This window comes from Camelus dromedarius, chromosome 20 (genome assembly GCF_036321535.1).
Source record: "Camelus dromedarius isolate mCamDro1 chromosome 20, mCamDro1.pat, whole genome shotgun sequence".
NCBI classification, from domain to species: domain Eukaryota; kingdom Metazoa; phylum Chordata; class Mammalia; order Artiodactyla; family Camelidae; genus Camelus; species Camelus dromedarius.
This window is the reverse complement of record NC_087455.1, coordinates 18,518,091-18,534,685: the sequence shown is the minus strand read 5'-3', so window position 1 is coordinate 18,534,685 and position 16,595 is coordinate 18,518,091. Positions and strand designations below refer to the sequence as shown.

The window sequence follows — 16,595 nt, the reverse complement described above, 5'->3', positions numbered from 1 at the left end:
CTAGGCTCCACCCTCAAAGCTCCCGATTCCCTAAGTCTGGGTGGAGGCGCGAGAATTTGCATTTCTGACAAGCTCACAGGTGGTGCTTCTCCAAGTCACTTAGAAACAACTGCCTGTGAGTAAAGTCCCTTAGGCTCAGCACTTATCACCCTTCCAGTCCCAGGGTGGAGCACAGTGTTCGCCACATTTATCTGCTGAATGACCACCAGAAGTTGCCCTCACGTTAATACGTACAATACAGAGGAAAACGCCCAACAGTCTCCGTTCTGAAAGTGTCGGTTTGTGATTCTACCTTCATTCCACAGCGATGCTCCACCTGCAAAGCTAAAATCCATTTGCCAATTTAGACATAAAGAGAGATTCAGGTGCAGAGCTGGCAGGGTAAGCAACACTCAATTCTTTTCGCGGAAAAATGCCACTCTTAACTGGTCAGCTGGCTGGTTGGTTGACTTTTCCTCCCAGAGGTAATGAGAGGCAAGCATCAAGTAATGAGCATCAGGGGGAAATTCACCGTTTTGTCCAAGTGTGCTTAAATTGGGAGCAATGATTTACTGCTAACACTATATTCGGAAACCACGGAGGATCTGCATGGCCAGCCTCTAACCACTTTCAGCAGAGCTCCCCCACCCCATCCCAACCCACAGTTGCTACAGTCCATCCGTACAAGATGTGAGATTGTCGTCTGAGATTTGCCACATCAGGGCTTCATCAAATGCAAAATCAACACCTTCCCTTCTCCTTCTCCTACCCCAGATGATTTCTGAATTTCTGTACATTTGTGAATTCACAGATGCATGAACAGAATGACATGAACATCACAAATGCAAATGTGTTTGTTCCTAACAAATTACTCAGTTCCCCTTCTTCCCAAAGCTTGGGGGTGGGAGGGAATGGACTCCACATGCCATTCCATCCCAAGTTTAGAAGGCAGAGGTGAGCCAGCGTTCCAACAGGTTTTGTCAGAGTAGCTTTTAAACACACACACACCCCCTATCAAGTATTCTTTTCCAGTGTTGATTTGTACTTTAATACAACTGACATCTGCATCTCTAAAGAAATTATTTTACTGTCAAAGGAATCTAACTTAATTTTGTTTGCTTGAAATGTTTTCATCTCAGACCAAATTCAGAATACCCTGCCACCTGTTTACACAAGCTATATAGCAAGACAGCAAAAGCTCACCTCTTCCATCCACTTCCCAGCCGGAACATTCAGGGTGGTGGGGAGATAGAGGCTAATTAAAAATATTTTATATCTAACATCCTGTTCTTTCTTGAGGGTGTTTGACCTTTGCCCTCCAAATGCTTCAGAGAGCACACCTCAACTCCAGGGTGCATCAGGAAAGACAGAAAGAAAGTGCATCAGCATGAAAGGGGCAACACTTGAGCTCTTTGGGAAATGATGAGACAGAGTACAAAAGAGGAGTGAATGACCTAGGCGATTTTGGAAAACAGTATTTAAAGCTCTCGGAGCCTGTTTCTACATCTGGAACTGGGTGTGTTTGAGGTAGCCAACAGATCAGGCTGTGTCCCCTCCTGCTCTGAAATGTTACTATTTGCAAAATAACTTTGATCCTCCTATTGCCTTGTAAGACTGCACCTTCTCAAATTCATTCAGGCCTAATAATAAAGAAGCCTTATTATACACGAGTTGGATTTGGCATTTTTGAGGTTAAAAGCAACAGAAACCAACTCAAATTTGAAGGAGGAAAAAAGGGCAGTGTTATTAAGAAGATTCCAAGGTGTTCTTAAAAGATCCAAGGGCAGGAATATAAACAGGCCTCAGAAAGGGACTGGAAAGAGAAAAATCCAAGTGTCAGGGACTTGGAAGCGTTCTTCCATCCTTGAACCTCTCTGCTTCTCCCCATGCTCTGGTTAACCTATGTTACCAAATGGTTAACCAGAGGTTAGATATTCTCTAGTCAAGAAATAAACCCCAGTGGACACTGGAATCCCTTAACCTCAATTCTCGTTTATCAGAAGAGGGCCACTAATTGGGTGAGGTGTCCACCCTGGTCTAATTACAAACATGGGCACTGGAAGCTCACCAGTAGGATCCTATGAATGTGGGGTTGGGTTGAATTAGGGGGCAAAACAGGAAGGGAGGAGGGGAGAGAGTGAGTCACTACAGGAGTGAAGATACCACACAAATGAGAAGCTGTGTTGAGATGAGAACTCTTTCTCTAGAGTCGTGTTGAGCAGGGAGGTTGTGCCAAGTACTCCTAAGAGAACTCAAGGCCTGGGCTCCGGTGCTGGTCCTGCCACCTAGGAGTGTTGTGAGCTTCAGTTAATCACACCTTTTCGAAGTTTGGTTTCATCATCCCTGAGCAGGAATTACCAAGTATCAAGCACACTGGCTTCATAACACATCTGTACTCCTTTCCTATCCCAAACAAGAAAACACATGAGCAATTACTTTGAGAACTGTGAAACATATTAATGTAGATCGTTCTTAAAAGCTGTTTCAAATGCAGTGCACTCTATTCACTTTCTTCTCCAAGTACCTGGGGTAACATGAGTCCCCTCTGGCAGGTTTGGAATATCAGACTAGAAGCCAAAACACCGCTCGTCCATTAAGACCAGACTAGATATTTTATGTAGGCGGCACATGCATTTTGTATTTCTTTGGCCCATTGCCTTCTGAGAGTGCATTTCTGTTATAGTACAGTGGGCTAGAAGTGGAAAGCATCAGCTGCAGTTCCTCTCTGTATCTCATTAGAGGTCTGGTTTCCCCTAAATGCACACGAAGACCTTTCATTAGCAGTAATGGTTGCTGTACGCATCAAAGAGAAAAAATAGACCCTCACCATTGTGATCTAGGAGATGAGGTTATTGGGAGAATTGTGACATTCAGAGACGTGTGATTCCAACAGGGAAAAATTTAAAATCTTTGTGACTTTAAGAAGAATGAAATGCAATTTTAAAACCTCAAAATGGAGAAAAGCAAGAATCAAAACTAAAGAATCATAGGCAGGTTGAATCTAGGAATGAGTTAAGCAAGTGAAAGCCAAATGACAAGATAAACAAAGGTGGAGAAAGATTACCCAGGGGATTTGACAAACTAAGAACGGTTTCCAACACATACAAAGTAAAACATTGGCAAGAAGAGACTCCGGTCCAAGAAGAAAAGGCAAGGACCATTTACCGTCAGAAGCAGTAAACACTGCTGAAAGTTAAACAAATCCGTTGCCTGCAAGTCCACAAAGGAAGACAAGAGATGCCAGAAATGGCTGTGCCCTGGAGAAGGGTCAATGAAAAAAAATATATTACTGAAGGAAATAGAAGTGACACCTGAGTTTACGTCTTGAGGCTGACACAAATGCTAGAAGCAATAAGAATATTTTCCTACTGCAATCAACTCGACTGTAAATAAGGACACATGGAAATGGGCCGCCCGGCACTGGTAAGGCTCTGATGAAGTAGAGTCCTTCACTTTTGTCCAAATGTAAAAACTGTAACTTCTGGATTAAAAGAAGAGAAAAATCATGTTTACATTTCATTACAGTACAGTATTCATGGGTTAAAATTTCCTTAGACTTTTTTTTTTGGAGGGGTGAGGGAGGATGCACGTGGAAAGAAACTAAGTGTTTATCTGCGACCTGTTGAAAAGGACCTCCCAGCAAGTCCTGGAGTGAGCATGGACTCAGCACCCCATCTACTATCCCCTCAACTCACGAAGGTTCCAGGGACCACTTAAGTTGGTAAGACTCTGAGGCTGCATCCAATCTTTGGCAGACCACTTGCCATTGATTCAATGAAAGGACTGAAAATGGGATGTCTAATTCATAGTTGTCAGAAAATGTAACTGACCTCAAAATCAATCCCACCAAATCAAATTGTGACTCTAACAAACTAGTCATATGACAACTGATGTGAGGGCTTAACAGCCTCTGAGAACAAGGGAGATGCAGGTATTTAAAGAAATACCTGGAATAGACCAAACCCCTACACAGTGGCCCAGACTCCCAAGGTTGGGGTCTGGTAGCTCTCGGAAACCATTTCCACATCCATGGATTGTGTTCCTAAAATCGCTACTGAGGCTTCAGTATCGCCATTCTGGTTTCCAGCATAACGCCAAGCAGGCTTATGGTGCATCGTAAGGAGAGTGCATCCATGTAAAAACAAAGCTCGAGGTAACGGGTGTTAAGCCACGGCTGTCTGTTCCAGCAAATTGTAGTTTCCCAATAGCTCTGGCTTCCCAACCCTCCTTCCCTGTCTCAGGTAACCTGGAGTCAGATCAACCCCTGTTCCAACTCATCCAAAGATGTTCAGAATCCAATCTGAGAGTCACTGCACAGTAAGCAGGCTCGAACTCCTCCAGTGCACATTCTCAGGCTGTGAGATGCACAAACCATCCACTGCTCTTCTGACATTAATGCACTCAGATCTTCACTGTTCCCTCCACTATTTATTTACTAACCACCGTCACTCCTTCCACACATGCCAAGTAAAGGAATCCTCTGTTGGCACTGACGACTCGATCGCGCTTTCTATAGATGAGCCCTTGCTAAAATAGGCCCTTATCGGCATTTGGCTTGTCCCAATTTGATTATCTCCTTAAACACCCTTGCCCTACTTCTATGATAGAACTACCACAGAAAAAGATGCCTAACGAGAAGAGGAAAAAAAAATTGATAAATGGTATCTATTCAATTTGAATGAGAAATGTTTACTGTCAGATGGAATTTATAACTCAAATAAAAAATTTTTCATAACATTCTGATATCTGTTAAGAGTTCAGTACCGGCATGGTTTGAAAGTAAAGCTGAAGTAGGTTTTCCAAACAATGTTACAAAAACATACTGTATAGTAATATTTTGGAAGGCTAAAATTTAAATATTTAGATGCTGTGAGAAATCACACTGAGCTCCACTAATGAGGTTAACATTAGGTAACCAAATCTCTATTTCCAAGCTTCCAAAAATGGAGAAAAAAGTTCTTTTACTTTACCTCCATACTAAATGAATAAGGTATTTTGGGCAGGCTAAAGATTCATTCTCTCAGGTATTTTCAATTAATAATGCTGTTTTCTAGAACCTTATAGAGCACTGTCGATAATTATGGGGTTAATATCAAATACACTTTACTTTTCTTGGTTTTTAACTTTAAATATCCCATTAGATTAACATGCTAGCTTTTTCTGTTTTTTTGTTCTTGGGTAAGTGAATGATTTATTAGACCTGGTACTCAGTTTATGAGCTTAACTCATTTCAACTTCAAGAAACTGCAAATATTTATAGAAAATGAACCACACGTATTTGTTCCTGAAAAATGTCAGAATATAGCACCCAACTCAAATGCCGAACCGAAGCTATTCCCTAACGCTACATACTGTGGAGACTTAATTTCCATTAACATGTTTTCCTAAACCGTTTTTCCCACTACAGTAATTTCTAACTCAAAAACCACTGAAATCTAAGTGTCTATTCTCAAATTACTGAGTTACGGGCATCTAGACATTCATATCAAATTTAAGAATCACCTTTAAAAATATAATTGAATCTTGTTATATTAATCACACACCATAAGGAAAACAGTAGGTTGTGACTGAACTGATTTTCCTTTTAGTTTGCTCATTGACACTTCAAGGGTGCTCTGTTTAACTCCACAATACAATTCCAAATCTAGGCATTAAGGATACAGGAAAAGCAACCAAGAGAGTGTACCATCCACAAGGGCAGAGGACCACGACGACCTTTGTTTATCAATACATCCACCTGCCGAACAGTCACACTCAAATATGTGTTCACTCAAATACGAATTAACGTGGGTAGGAAAGCAAATCTGTATCATCTTTCTTGAAGACAATTTGGCAATAGAACTAAAAAGCCTTAGAGTTTTATATACCCTTCGACCAGTAAGTCCACGTACCCTAGGAAAATTTATTACATGTGAGCAAATACCTGAACTCTAGAACGTTCAAGTGCCAGACCTTTTTAAAAGCAAAAACCTGCTAACAAGCCAGTATCCTGAATGGAGAGCCTTGTGTGCCTTTTTTCACCTCTTCCCATCTCTTCTGGGTGAGGAGAGTGAGGCACAGGGAAGCTGAGCAACGTGAGGACACACTGAAGGGAAGGGCTAAGCTGCAATCCAGCTGCCTGATCCCAGAGCCCCAGGGCTACTATCAAAACAGCAATGTTGGGAAAAAAGGGTTTCTCAACACTTCTTACCTGTTATCCGTTCCTTGTGATCATCGTCCTAGGGCCATGTCTTCCAGGTGAAAATCAAGTAAAAGTCTCATTGGCACACCTCCACCGGCTGGTAAATCCCACTGATTTTGATGTTATACAAATGGCAAGATTTTTTATTTTCTTTTGAATACAAAATTATTAAAATAGTCTTTTTTTTCCCCCAATGTAGTACTGGTCTCCCAATTCTTCTTTCCCCACTCATAAAACTTGCTATTGGCAGAATCGTATTTCACGGTATGAAAAAAAATAAACATGAAGTCCTCAACACACACACAAAAAAAATATACACAGAATGAATTTCATTTTCATACAAAATAAAAATATGGTCCTTTGGTGAAATGACTTTTTTTTTTTTTTTTTAAATTCTTGTGCCAAATGACTGGCCTATGAGCATGGGGATCGGGCGAACTTCACCTGCAGAAATGAAAAAGCAGATTCATGGGAAGCATGCAGAGCAACTCCAGGCCTGGGGACGAGCGGTGCCAGAGCAGGCACAGGAAGCCGGGGCTTCCAGGGGCACTCATTTGGGGGCGATGATGGACTAGAATTCACAGTAGGTGCCCGGGCCTCCAGGTCAGGCGTCAGGACAGGCAGCATGGGCTGTGGCTGGAACGCGGCACCACAGAGGTAAGAAAGGTGATGGAGCCTGCAGGTCTGAGGCTGGTGAAGCTTCGGGTCAGGCCTGCTTTATCTTTGGAAATGCACAGTTATAAGCAAAACAAAAATATGAAGCTAGATAGAATATGTCTAAAAGCAAATGAGCAAGCAGTCGAGACTGTTTTATTTTTATTTTATTATTTGCTGGAAATACTTTTCAGTGAGCAGTGTGTTTCTTCCAAGAGGTACTCCAATGTGATCTCAAGAGTCCACATTAACTCCTTTTCTGGAAACTTCCTTTTCTTAATTGTTGTATTCTTGAAGAGCCTGGGCCATGAAGAGTTTGCCTAAGTTTTGGGCAGTGAACTCCTTGATGTTCTGGCAGTAAGTATTAATCTGACCTGTGCATTTGGCAAAGAGAAAGACAGTCACAACATTCCAGAAAATTGTAAAATGACCTAGAACACTAGTCAAACGAGAAAATCAGCATAATATAGAATCACCAGAATTTTATTTTGTTATGTTTTGAAAAAAGAGTTTGTAAGAATCAATTCTATTTGTTCATAAAGGATAATGAAGAATATAAGTTGTTTTGAATATAAACTACCTTCCACTCTTGATTACATGGAGAATAAAGAAAAACTACAACTTTTTAAAAGATTTTCAACAGGTAAGCACATATTAGCTGTACTGACTGTGCAGATCGGACCAACACTGTCCTAAGACAAGTGAAAAAACAGCCTTGGCTCTTCTTAGCCAGGTAGGAAGGAGATACCAAATCATAGAACGGCAAACTAACCTGACCCAGCTGTTAACCAGTACACTAGCACAGTCTGTGCTCTGGAAATATTAACAGCCTTCCGGCACAACCCTGGAGCCGAGACAGAGCAGAAGCAGGAAGTCCATGTGAGGAAAGGGCGCAATCACTGCTTTTTAAGTCTTAAAACTAATGATCTAATCTGATGCAATGGTTTCATTTTTTTTTTTTTTTTGAAAGTGTAAGAAATACATTTCTGCTTTATCTGGACCTTAAGTAAGTAATGTATCTCAGTTTCCCAAATTTAATGTATATGTGTACCAGAAAGTTTGAAGGAGTTTGGAATTTCCTCCCACACTAAAAATACATCAATGGAATTGAGAAATTGCAGAAGATCAGCTTTTCTTTGATTAGGATTTTTCATTCTAAGAAATCTCTCATGGACAACTGGCTGATGGAATCAAGCAGTATTTAACAACATGTATAAAGAAATACGGCAGTACAGCTAAATAAGAGCATGAATTGTTATGTGGCCAAAATCAAGCCCGAGCATAGGAAACAAGTCCTCTACCCCTTGAAGGCGGCGTTAAATGTCAGGAATCCCCAGCGAAAGTCCATCCAGAGTTACATTCATATTGCTATAATACAAGTCTAAGTATCTGTACTCTTTTCTGTTTTTTTCCCCCAGAAATTAGAAATGTGCTGTATTTATGAAATGTAGGTATGGAGGAAATAAAGCTTATAGGCACAGATGGCACCTTTTAAACAAATGTTTATATATTTATGAATTACGAGACAAGAGTCCACTATTTTTAGTGCACTTAATGGTGTCTTCTGGGGCAATGAACAGTTAGGGAAATACTTCTTCAAATCAAAAAATCCAGTTCAAGTCAAACACCCACATACAGACATGGGCTGGGTGCTAGACTAGAACATCAAAAGTAAGGGGTTTGAGCTAAATGATCTTTTGCATTATGAGGTTATAAATATTTTTTTTCTTGGTTTCCATGAAAGATGACTCACATAAAACCTTCCCATTTTAGAAAGTTTATATAATGCCATCTCAAAAGCGTTTAGATAAACACAGAGTGAAGCACTGAAAGGACCTCAGAAACAACAAAGACTGACAAATTGTTAAATTTCAGAAATTACAGGTGCTGGATTCAAATTCATCATTCAATCATTTTAAATATGCCAGCTATTATGACGTATTATTCTGTTTGTGAATCTCTCAGTGTCTTCTGCTTCCTAAAGAGTAAAGAAAACCAGCCTCGCCCTGCACTGGCTAACAGTACCTGCAATGAGCAGAGAATCCATCCTGGCAGGGGGCTGGTGTGGTTTGAAGAGTTTGGACAGATCCTCCTCAGGGAGCGGGGGTTCCCCTCGACTCTGGCGCTGCATATTCTCCTGCTGGCGACGCTGCTGATACTAAAATTCAGAGGAGAAATGATGCGGTTATTTTTCTCTGCCTGAGACTAAAAAAGACCTCCCTGACCTCTGCAATCAGCAAAACCCTATTGCTCTGAATTCCAACCTCGGTTTTATAAATGGCAACCTTAGTTGAGGCTAAATATGGCTACAGTCAAAATTTCCTTGCTGTAAACTTGAGTGTCACTCTGAGCTCTAAGAGTCTGTAACTAATGATTTGGAAAAACAAAACTGGTTATGTGAGAAACAGGGGGTTAAAAGCAAAGAAGCTCAAGATTAGTGAGTAAAAAGGAGTAACTTTACCATCACAAAGGCGTAGGTAACTGCACTACAAGTACGATTCGTCTTTAACTACTAAGTAATGAAACACCATACTGGGGAATTTTTTCAACTTTACCTGTACTAAAAATAACAGTAATACTGATGATGTTACTATTATAACATCACCATTACCGTTACTATTATAACAGTAAATACTATTACTATTCTTAATAACAGATAATCATCTGTGCTATTAGCTCTGCAGCTAAGAATGAATATTAGCTCAGATAATGTTTCAAAAACTTTCAAACTCTGGATTCCCATGACCCTCTGCAGAGAAGGCAGGGGTGTATATAAAGGTATAGATCTATTATAAACTTATAGTTCAAATTACAGTCAAGATGCTAATGCTGTAGCATGCTTACAATAGCAAAGAAAATAATATTCCACACATAGCCTGAAAAGGTAGGGAGAAACCAGTGTAGGCTAGCCGAAATCTGAAGTCCCTGTTTTCCTAAAGAAGGGGAGTAACTTGCAAAGACTTCTACACTCATGATGGGGTCTGAGAGTAGAAGTGAGACAAATCTAAAAAGGGCTATGAATGGTGCTACTAAGTAAGAATAAATGTCAAATGCAAATTTTTTAAGACATATTAGAATTCTACAAAATAGCTCTTAAGATTGGTCTCCAGAATCAGCTGTCTCATGGGTGACAGATTTTCAATTTGATCCTCCATGTTGAGTCCTTCACCTACAGGAGGAGTCAGCTGGAGAATCAAATCAAGCTGGATTTTTCTCCTCCCCAGATTATAAGACATTTTCACTATCATCATCTTCATCACCATCTTCTCAGTTAAAAAGAGGTACTTTATAGCTTTATCTGTGTTTTTTAAATTCTATGTATGGTAGAAACAAAGTATTTTAAATTTCACTGAATATATGAGCAGTGATAATAAAAAAAAAAGTAATGTAATATTCTGAGACCCACCTAGGTGTGCTTAGAATCCTATAGTTACCAACACTTACAGTACATTTTAATAAATGTGGAGAAGTCAAACACCTCACATGAATATGCATTCTGGAATCAACTTATTTATGAATCAAATACTAAGAACTTTTCAAAACAATACAGTCCAAAGCAATACTCCAGGAGGTGGGAAATTCATGTGGCCTTCAGGCAACACTAATAAAGAAAAGATTAAATGGCTGTAGAAGTGTGGATGTGCATATGAGAATATCCAGGTAACTCTAGGGTTTTTATCTGTATCATACTATCTATTTCACAGCAGTTGGTCTATTATTCCCTATCAAAATTGCTTGCTCTTAATCACAATTGCTCAGGTTTTTAAATGAACTGAAGATTGCTAACTATGCTGCAATGAGCCACTAGCAAACCAATTACAGTTAGTAAAGAAATGAGCTGTGACCCTCTAGACTCTTTCTGCCTCTGATTTTCTCAATAAATGTATCTTATTTGCATAACACTGGCATTTCAGTCTGAGCTTCGCATGCCAGTTCTCTTTAAGACAGGTATTTATAAGTACAACCTGTAAACAGTACATTAGGAACATACTATACAAAGAATGAACTTTTAAAATATGATAGTTACTAGCTAAGAGTTAAGGCTTTAACAAAGATAATTCAGGTCATTTTGAAGGTGACTTGAAGCATCATACTTAGAAATGAATCCTGTTTGCTGAGTTTTCCCACGATACCAACCTGATGTTTCTGCTGCTGCTGTTTACTCGTGTTCCGCAAATACGTGTTATATTTAACTATGTCTTGGCTCATTTCATCCACTCTGTCCATCAGCAACTGAAGGTTCTTCCCCAGATGATTGCTGAAATATAAAGTAAGTATACTGCCACGTCACACTGTAAAAGTTTTAGCTCTACCACTCTACGCAGTTCTTAGACAGGAAACTAACCTGCCATTTGCTGAAAGAATGAGCACACGGCACAAGAAAACAAAGTGGAAGAAAGAATGGGAGTCAGCTTGTTATTAAATTTTCCGTATCGAACCCACAACTGTAACTACAAGGGTGTCTCAAAAGCAGTTCAATTTGTTACTGTCAGAGCACACATATGTCAGAGCAGGAGCAGTCAAACATATTGAGCAGGCTATCTGCAATGTGTGTTTGCTGAACCACCAGGTTTAACCTAAGCTCAGTACTCCTGAACCCTTTTCCTCAGCCCAGCCCTGCCCTCCCCAAATGTGCTCCGGGGCATTCAGATAAGTAGCCACCGAAAGGAAGAACCATGCTGAGACTTCCAGCACCTGATTTCTCTACATACAAGGTTCTAAAAGAGTAACAACAGCATTGACTCTGCAAAGCCAAGGGACGGCGGGCGTTCCTTTCCTCTGCCCTTCCTAGAATCTGAAGTACTATCATTCACCATTCTTTTACTCTCCAGAAATTTCTATTGCAGCTCATTTACCAAAATCTTCTTTTATAAAGTGATGCTAATGCTTAGTACAAGGCCTGCCGTACTCACTGACTTATGCCCACAACTACATCCCACCACGGTGAGGCCCACCATACACATATGTACTCTAAACGTAACTAGTTGACAAAAGTACTCATGCATGCATTTCAAACAGGTATTCACTAAACACCTATTATGTTCCAGCCTCAGTGTTAGCAAATAAAGAGACGACAGTGAATGAGACATTCAAGGTCTCGGTCTTCACTAAGCTTACAACTGACTGGGAGAGGGGAGGAGGCAGACAGAGAGACACTTTAGAGAGCATGGTCAGGATATCTCTTTAAAATGATGGCAGGCTGGAAGCAAAAGATAAAAAGGAAATCAGCCATGTAAAAGTATTCTAGGTGGAAGAAAGCACAAGCGCTGAAGGCCTGAGATGGGCAAGAACTAGACCTATGAAAAGAAAAGGCCTAACATGGCAGGAGCACAGAGATAGGGTTGGGGTCAGACAAGCACATACAGGAAGCCTCTGCTGCACCACAGAGCACCCCAACAACACTATGCACGGGACCCTGCCACTCCAGTGTGAATGGTGCTCTGGCCACATATTTTGCCTCAAATTTTAAAATGATCACCTTGGCCGCTCTGCAGAGAATTCACTGGAGAGTAGAAACTAGGAGATGACTAAGAGTCTACTGTGGAATGCTGGCAAGAATGCAGAGAAATCAGAAAACTCACATACGGTGGTGAGAATGTAAAATGGTGCTGCCGCTGTGGAAAACCGTTTAGCAGTTCCTCAAACAGTTAAACAGTCACCACACGACCCAGCAATTCTACTCCTAGGTATATACTCAAGAGAACTGAAAACTTAAACTCACACAAAAATTTATGCATGTGTGTTGATATTATTCAAAAGAACCAGGAAGTAGAAAAAACCCAAATGTCTATCAAAGGACAAATGGATAAATTGTGATACATCCATACAACAGAATACGACTGAGCCATAGAAAGAATAAAGTACTGATGCATGAGTGAAACTTAAAGGCACTATGTAAGTGAAAGAAGCCAGACACAAAAGGCCACTTACAGTCTGGGTCCATCTACATGAAATGTCCAGAAGAGGCAAATCCACAGAGGCAGAGAGCAATCAGTGCCCACAAAGGGATGGGGGGAGAAGGGACCACTTAGGGGCATAGGGTTTCTGTTTGGGTGATGAAAATGTTCCAGAATTAGTGTAACAGTTGCAGAGTATTGTGAATATATTAAAAAACCACTGAACTGTATTCTTCGTACTGTGATATTAGAGAGAGAAACAGTGGTGGCTTGGGCTGACACGGTGGCAGTGAGCATGGAGAACAGTGGGCAGAGCTGAGAGACAGGAATCAAGGGTGACTCCCTGTTTCCTGGCTTGACCAGCTAAACAGTTTGGTTAATGAATAAAAATAAATCCAGTTAAAACATGGATTCTATACAGATTCCAACTGTAACCTGAAGAAAATTAGAAAGTTAAATAGAAAGGAAGAGCGTGTGTGTGTGTGTGTGTGTGTGTGTGTGTGTGTGTGTGTGTGTAGATACATTTATCTTTTAATCCCAGGTCTGGTAGTTGGTCCAGCAACTTGGCCTAAAACCTAAGAATCAACTGCTTTTTTCAAATTACATTCTATTTCATATTTATCTTATTACATTGTAATTTTATGAATCACTTTAACTTTTAAAATTTCTTCTGCTTTGGAAGCCAGATTTAGTATTCACTTCTTTTTTTTCCAATTTCTTAGTAGTCTGATTTTAATTCATTCATAACTTGAGCTGATGGTGCAAGTGAGGAATTAAAATAATTTTTCCCAATAGTTAATCCAATGTCCAGACCCACTGTTACATAGTAACACTGCTTTCCAAATAACTGCGGGATTGTAATTTAACAATACTGTGCCCTCTCACAGGCGTTCTTTCAACACACATTACAGAGTACATACTTACTTTTCCAGTCACTCTGTTATAAGATACTATACATAAGACACTGTTGCACTCAAAACATTCTGGTGAGAAGAGAGGAATGCAACACAGTGGTGGGAGAACGCAAGCATAAAAGATAGTTTGGTAGGAACAGACGAGACGTTCCAGATTATCCGACAGCTAACTTTTAAGTTTCTGAAGTAGCTGGAGATGGGAACTGGAGACAAGGAGGATTGGGGGGGGGGGGGGGGGGACAGACACTGCAGATAATGTGTGTAGGCAACACATTCGGAGACAGTGGCATGAAAAGCACAATGCATGTGAAGAACTGCAAGTAACTTGGGAAAAGGGCAAGAACGGGAAAAAAAGAGAGCTGGAAAACTGAAGAGGCAAACGGTCATAGCGAAAAGACTCCTGGAAGCTAGGGCTTTAGTTTGGATTCTATTTCAAGGACAGTGGGGAATCAGCCAAAAAATTTTAAGCAAAGGAATAATATGACCATATAATTTGCATTAGCAAGATCGCTGCAATAAAGATGGAAAGGTTAGAAGCAGGAAGTTAGGAGACTGTGAAAAGTAATCAGGAATAGAAATAATGAGGCTGACTTACAAAGTAGCAAAACACAAAGAATAAGATGAAATCACATGAGGAAAGACAGACACCCAAGGAGCACTGATATTTAGGGATGAGCAGAAAAAAATCTCACTGTGGAAAATGAGAAGAAAACCAGAAGTAACCCAGTGGTAGGATCCTAGACTCCAAAGAAAATATTTCAGGAAGGTGTTAGCAACACATTAATTGCTTAAGAGTCTGTAACTCCCAGCAATATCGTGATAAAGTCACTTTTTGCGACTTTAGCAAGAGCTCCAACGACAAAGAGTAAGCGGAACACTAAGTGTTGAGGATAAGTGGGAAATGAGTAAATACAGACAGAGACATGTAGAAAATTCTATTAAAAAGCTTGACTGAAAAAAAAGAGAAAATGGAGTAAAAGATGAGAGGAAATGGTTAACAACGGTTCGAGGTCAAAAGGTGTTCTTTCTATATCTTTGTTTTCTTAAGATGAGGGAGGCTTAAGTAAGTTTAAATTTCCTTACTTAGGAAGATGCATGTTCAAGTATTTAGGAGTTAAGTGTCATGTCCACAATTTCCTTTCAAATGGCTCAGGAAATAAAGTGCACATTTCTGTCTACAGAAAGAGCAGGTGCAAACATGGCAACATATTCAAATGATGAATTCAGGTAAAGGTTTATGGGTGTTTCTTGTATTATTATTCTATCAATTTTTCTCAACAGCCAAGCATTTTCAAAAACATTTTAAAATGGGAAACAACAGTCAATAAATGTAACAGAAAAGAACCAGTTCCTCTATAGAGGAACTGGAGATGTCTGAGGAAAGAGTGTGCAGAAAAGCAGAGGCCCGGAGGCCACCCCAGGGGAGACAATGACCCTTCACTTTCCCCAGTGGGAGGACTGAGGCCCTCAGAGTCATTTAGATACAAGAAATATTGTAATTAACTACATGGGTAGTTGTTAAATAAGTAATTTATGTCCTTAAGGGCAAAAGAATTTCACAGAAGGGAAAGATCACCACCAATCCTCAACTGGATGATCAAGGAGAGAGCAGTGACACTGGAGAAAGCCACGAAGGAGAGTTACTGGCACTGCAGAAAACAGATCTATTATTCTTTCCCAGACCTTAAATCTTGGAGGCTGACTACGCTGATTGTTAGCAATGAGAAAGCTGCTGCTAGCATAGACCTTCCCTCTCCACCAAAAGATGCGGAGCACCAGCTTTAATGTAAAGTGAGAACATGATGCGCTGCAGGTGTACCTCATTACAGTGAAAGACCACAAGCACAGGTATGTGGACTATAAACATTTCATAGCATTGCTGTTACTGTAATGCTCTTCAGAAACCTAACCAGTAAGAAATACTTGAAAATTTGCACAGTAGAGGCAGGCCTTGAAGGGCAAAAGGAATTAACAATAGCACGTAACTATTTCACAGATAACGTTATTCACAGGAAATCAGGTCCATTACCAAGAGCAATTTTACGGGGCCCTTTTCAGTACCAGTTCAACTAGAATACTGAAACAGGGAGTTATTGTCAGAAGCTTCAATAATATACCCTTTTCTTTTATTGCCAAGGAAACAACTGAAAACAGACAACTTAAACAGATGTGAGCCGAGACAGGCAGTGATAAGTCTGCTCTGGCTGTAGTATCAACTTATCCTTAGTATCCTTCATATCTGATGCCCACCCTTAGTTTACTTTTTTAGAGACAAAATAAAAACAAAGTTGTTTTTTCATGTGTGAAAAGTTGAAGACTGTGAAACACATTTTTAAAAATTAATAAAGGCTGTTATGAAGTAACCATTACTAGAACTTCCACATAACAAAATTAAAATTGAGAATTAGAATTTTTTAATGAAAAGGAATGCAGTATGTTTTACTCATAGCATAGAGCAAATTCATCAGGTAAATCAAAGAGCTTGTATACACATATGGGTTGTGAATAGCAAGACCAAGTGAAATATTTAAGGAGCCGCTTAAGAATGATTTCTGATGTGGTTTCTCAGAAAAAAATTTTTATGGCAAATGGCCTGATTACCATCATCATGCTACTAATGTTAGAAATTAAAATTTGAGAGGTACAAAGGTTACATTTCAGTCTTTTAAATTAATATTATCAGTGTTGGTCAAGGTAACAGTCCATTAGTATAAGCACTGCTTCACGGTTACTTTTTTTTTTCCTCCCAACGGGAACACCAATTTACCCTTTAAATAACTTCAAATGGAAAGCAAAGGGCTTCTCTTCCTAGTTCACATAAAATACAGAAGATAAAAACTATAATAAAATATCTGTCTAGATTTTAGTTGCTGTAGCGAACTAGGAACATTTTCCTGGCTATTATAAATGCTGCTTTGGACAAACAGACATTACAGACCAACTCATTGGTAATGGGAAAGCAGAGAAGGG

General features: G+C 39.9%; 1 protein-coding gene across 1 annotated transcript in view; it reads right to left on the bottom strand.

The window, feature by feature from the left end:
* Positions 1 to 6,963: 6,963 nt before the first annotated feature.
* The window catches only part of EIF3H (eukaryotic translation initiation factor 3 subunit H), an 81,297-nt gene continuing 71,665 nt past the window's right edge, over positions 6,964 to 16,595 (bottom strand). Inside the window, exons 6-8 of the mRNA XM_031439522.2 lie at positions 10,952 to 11,072; positions 8,840 to 8,972; positions 6,964 to 7,188 (exon numbers count right to left, since the gene is read on the bottom strand). Coding sequence (XP_031295382.1) covers positions 7,091 to 7,188; positions 8,840 to 8,972; positions 10,952 to 11,072 — 352 coding nt within the window. The 3' untranslated portion in view covers positions 6,964 to 7,090. The remainder of the gene's footprint in view (positions 7,189 to 8,839; positions 8,973 to 10,951; positions 11,073 to 16,595) is intronic.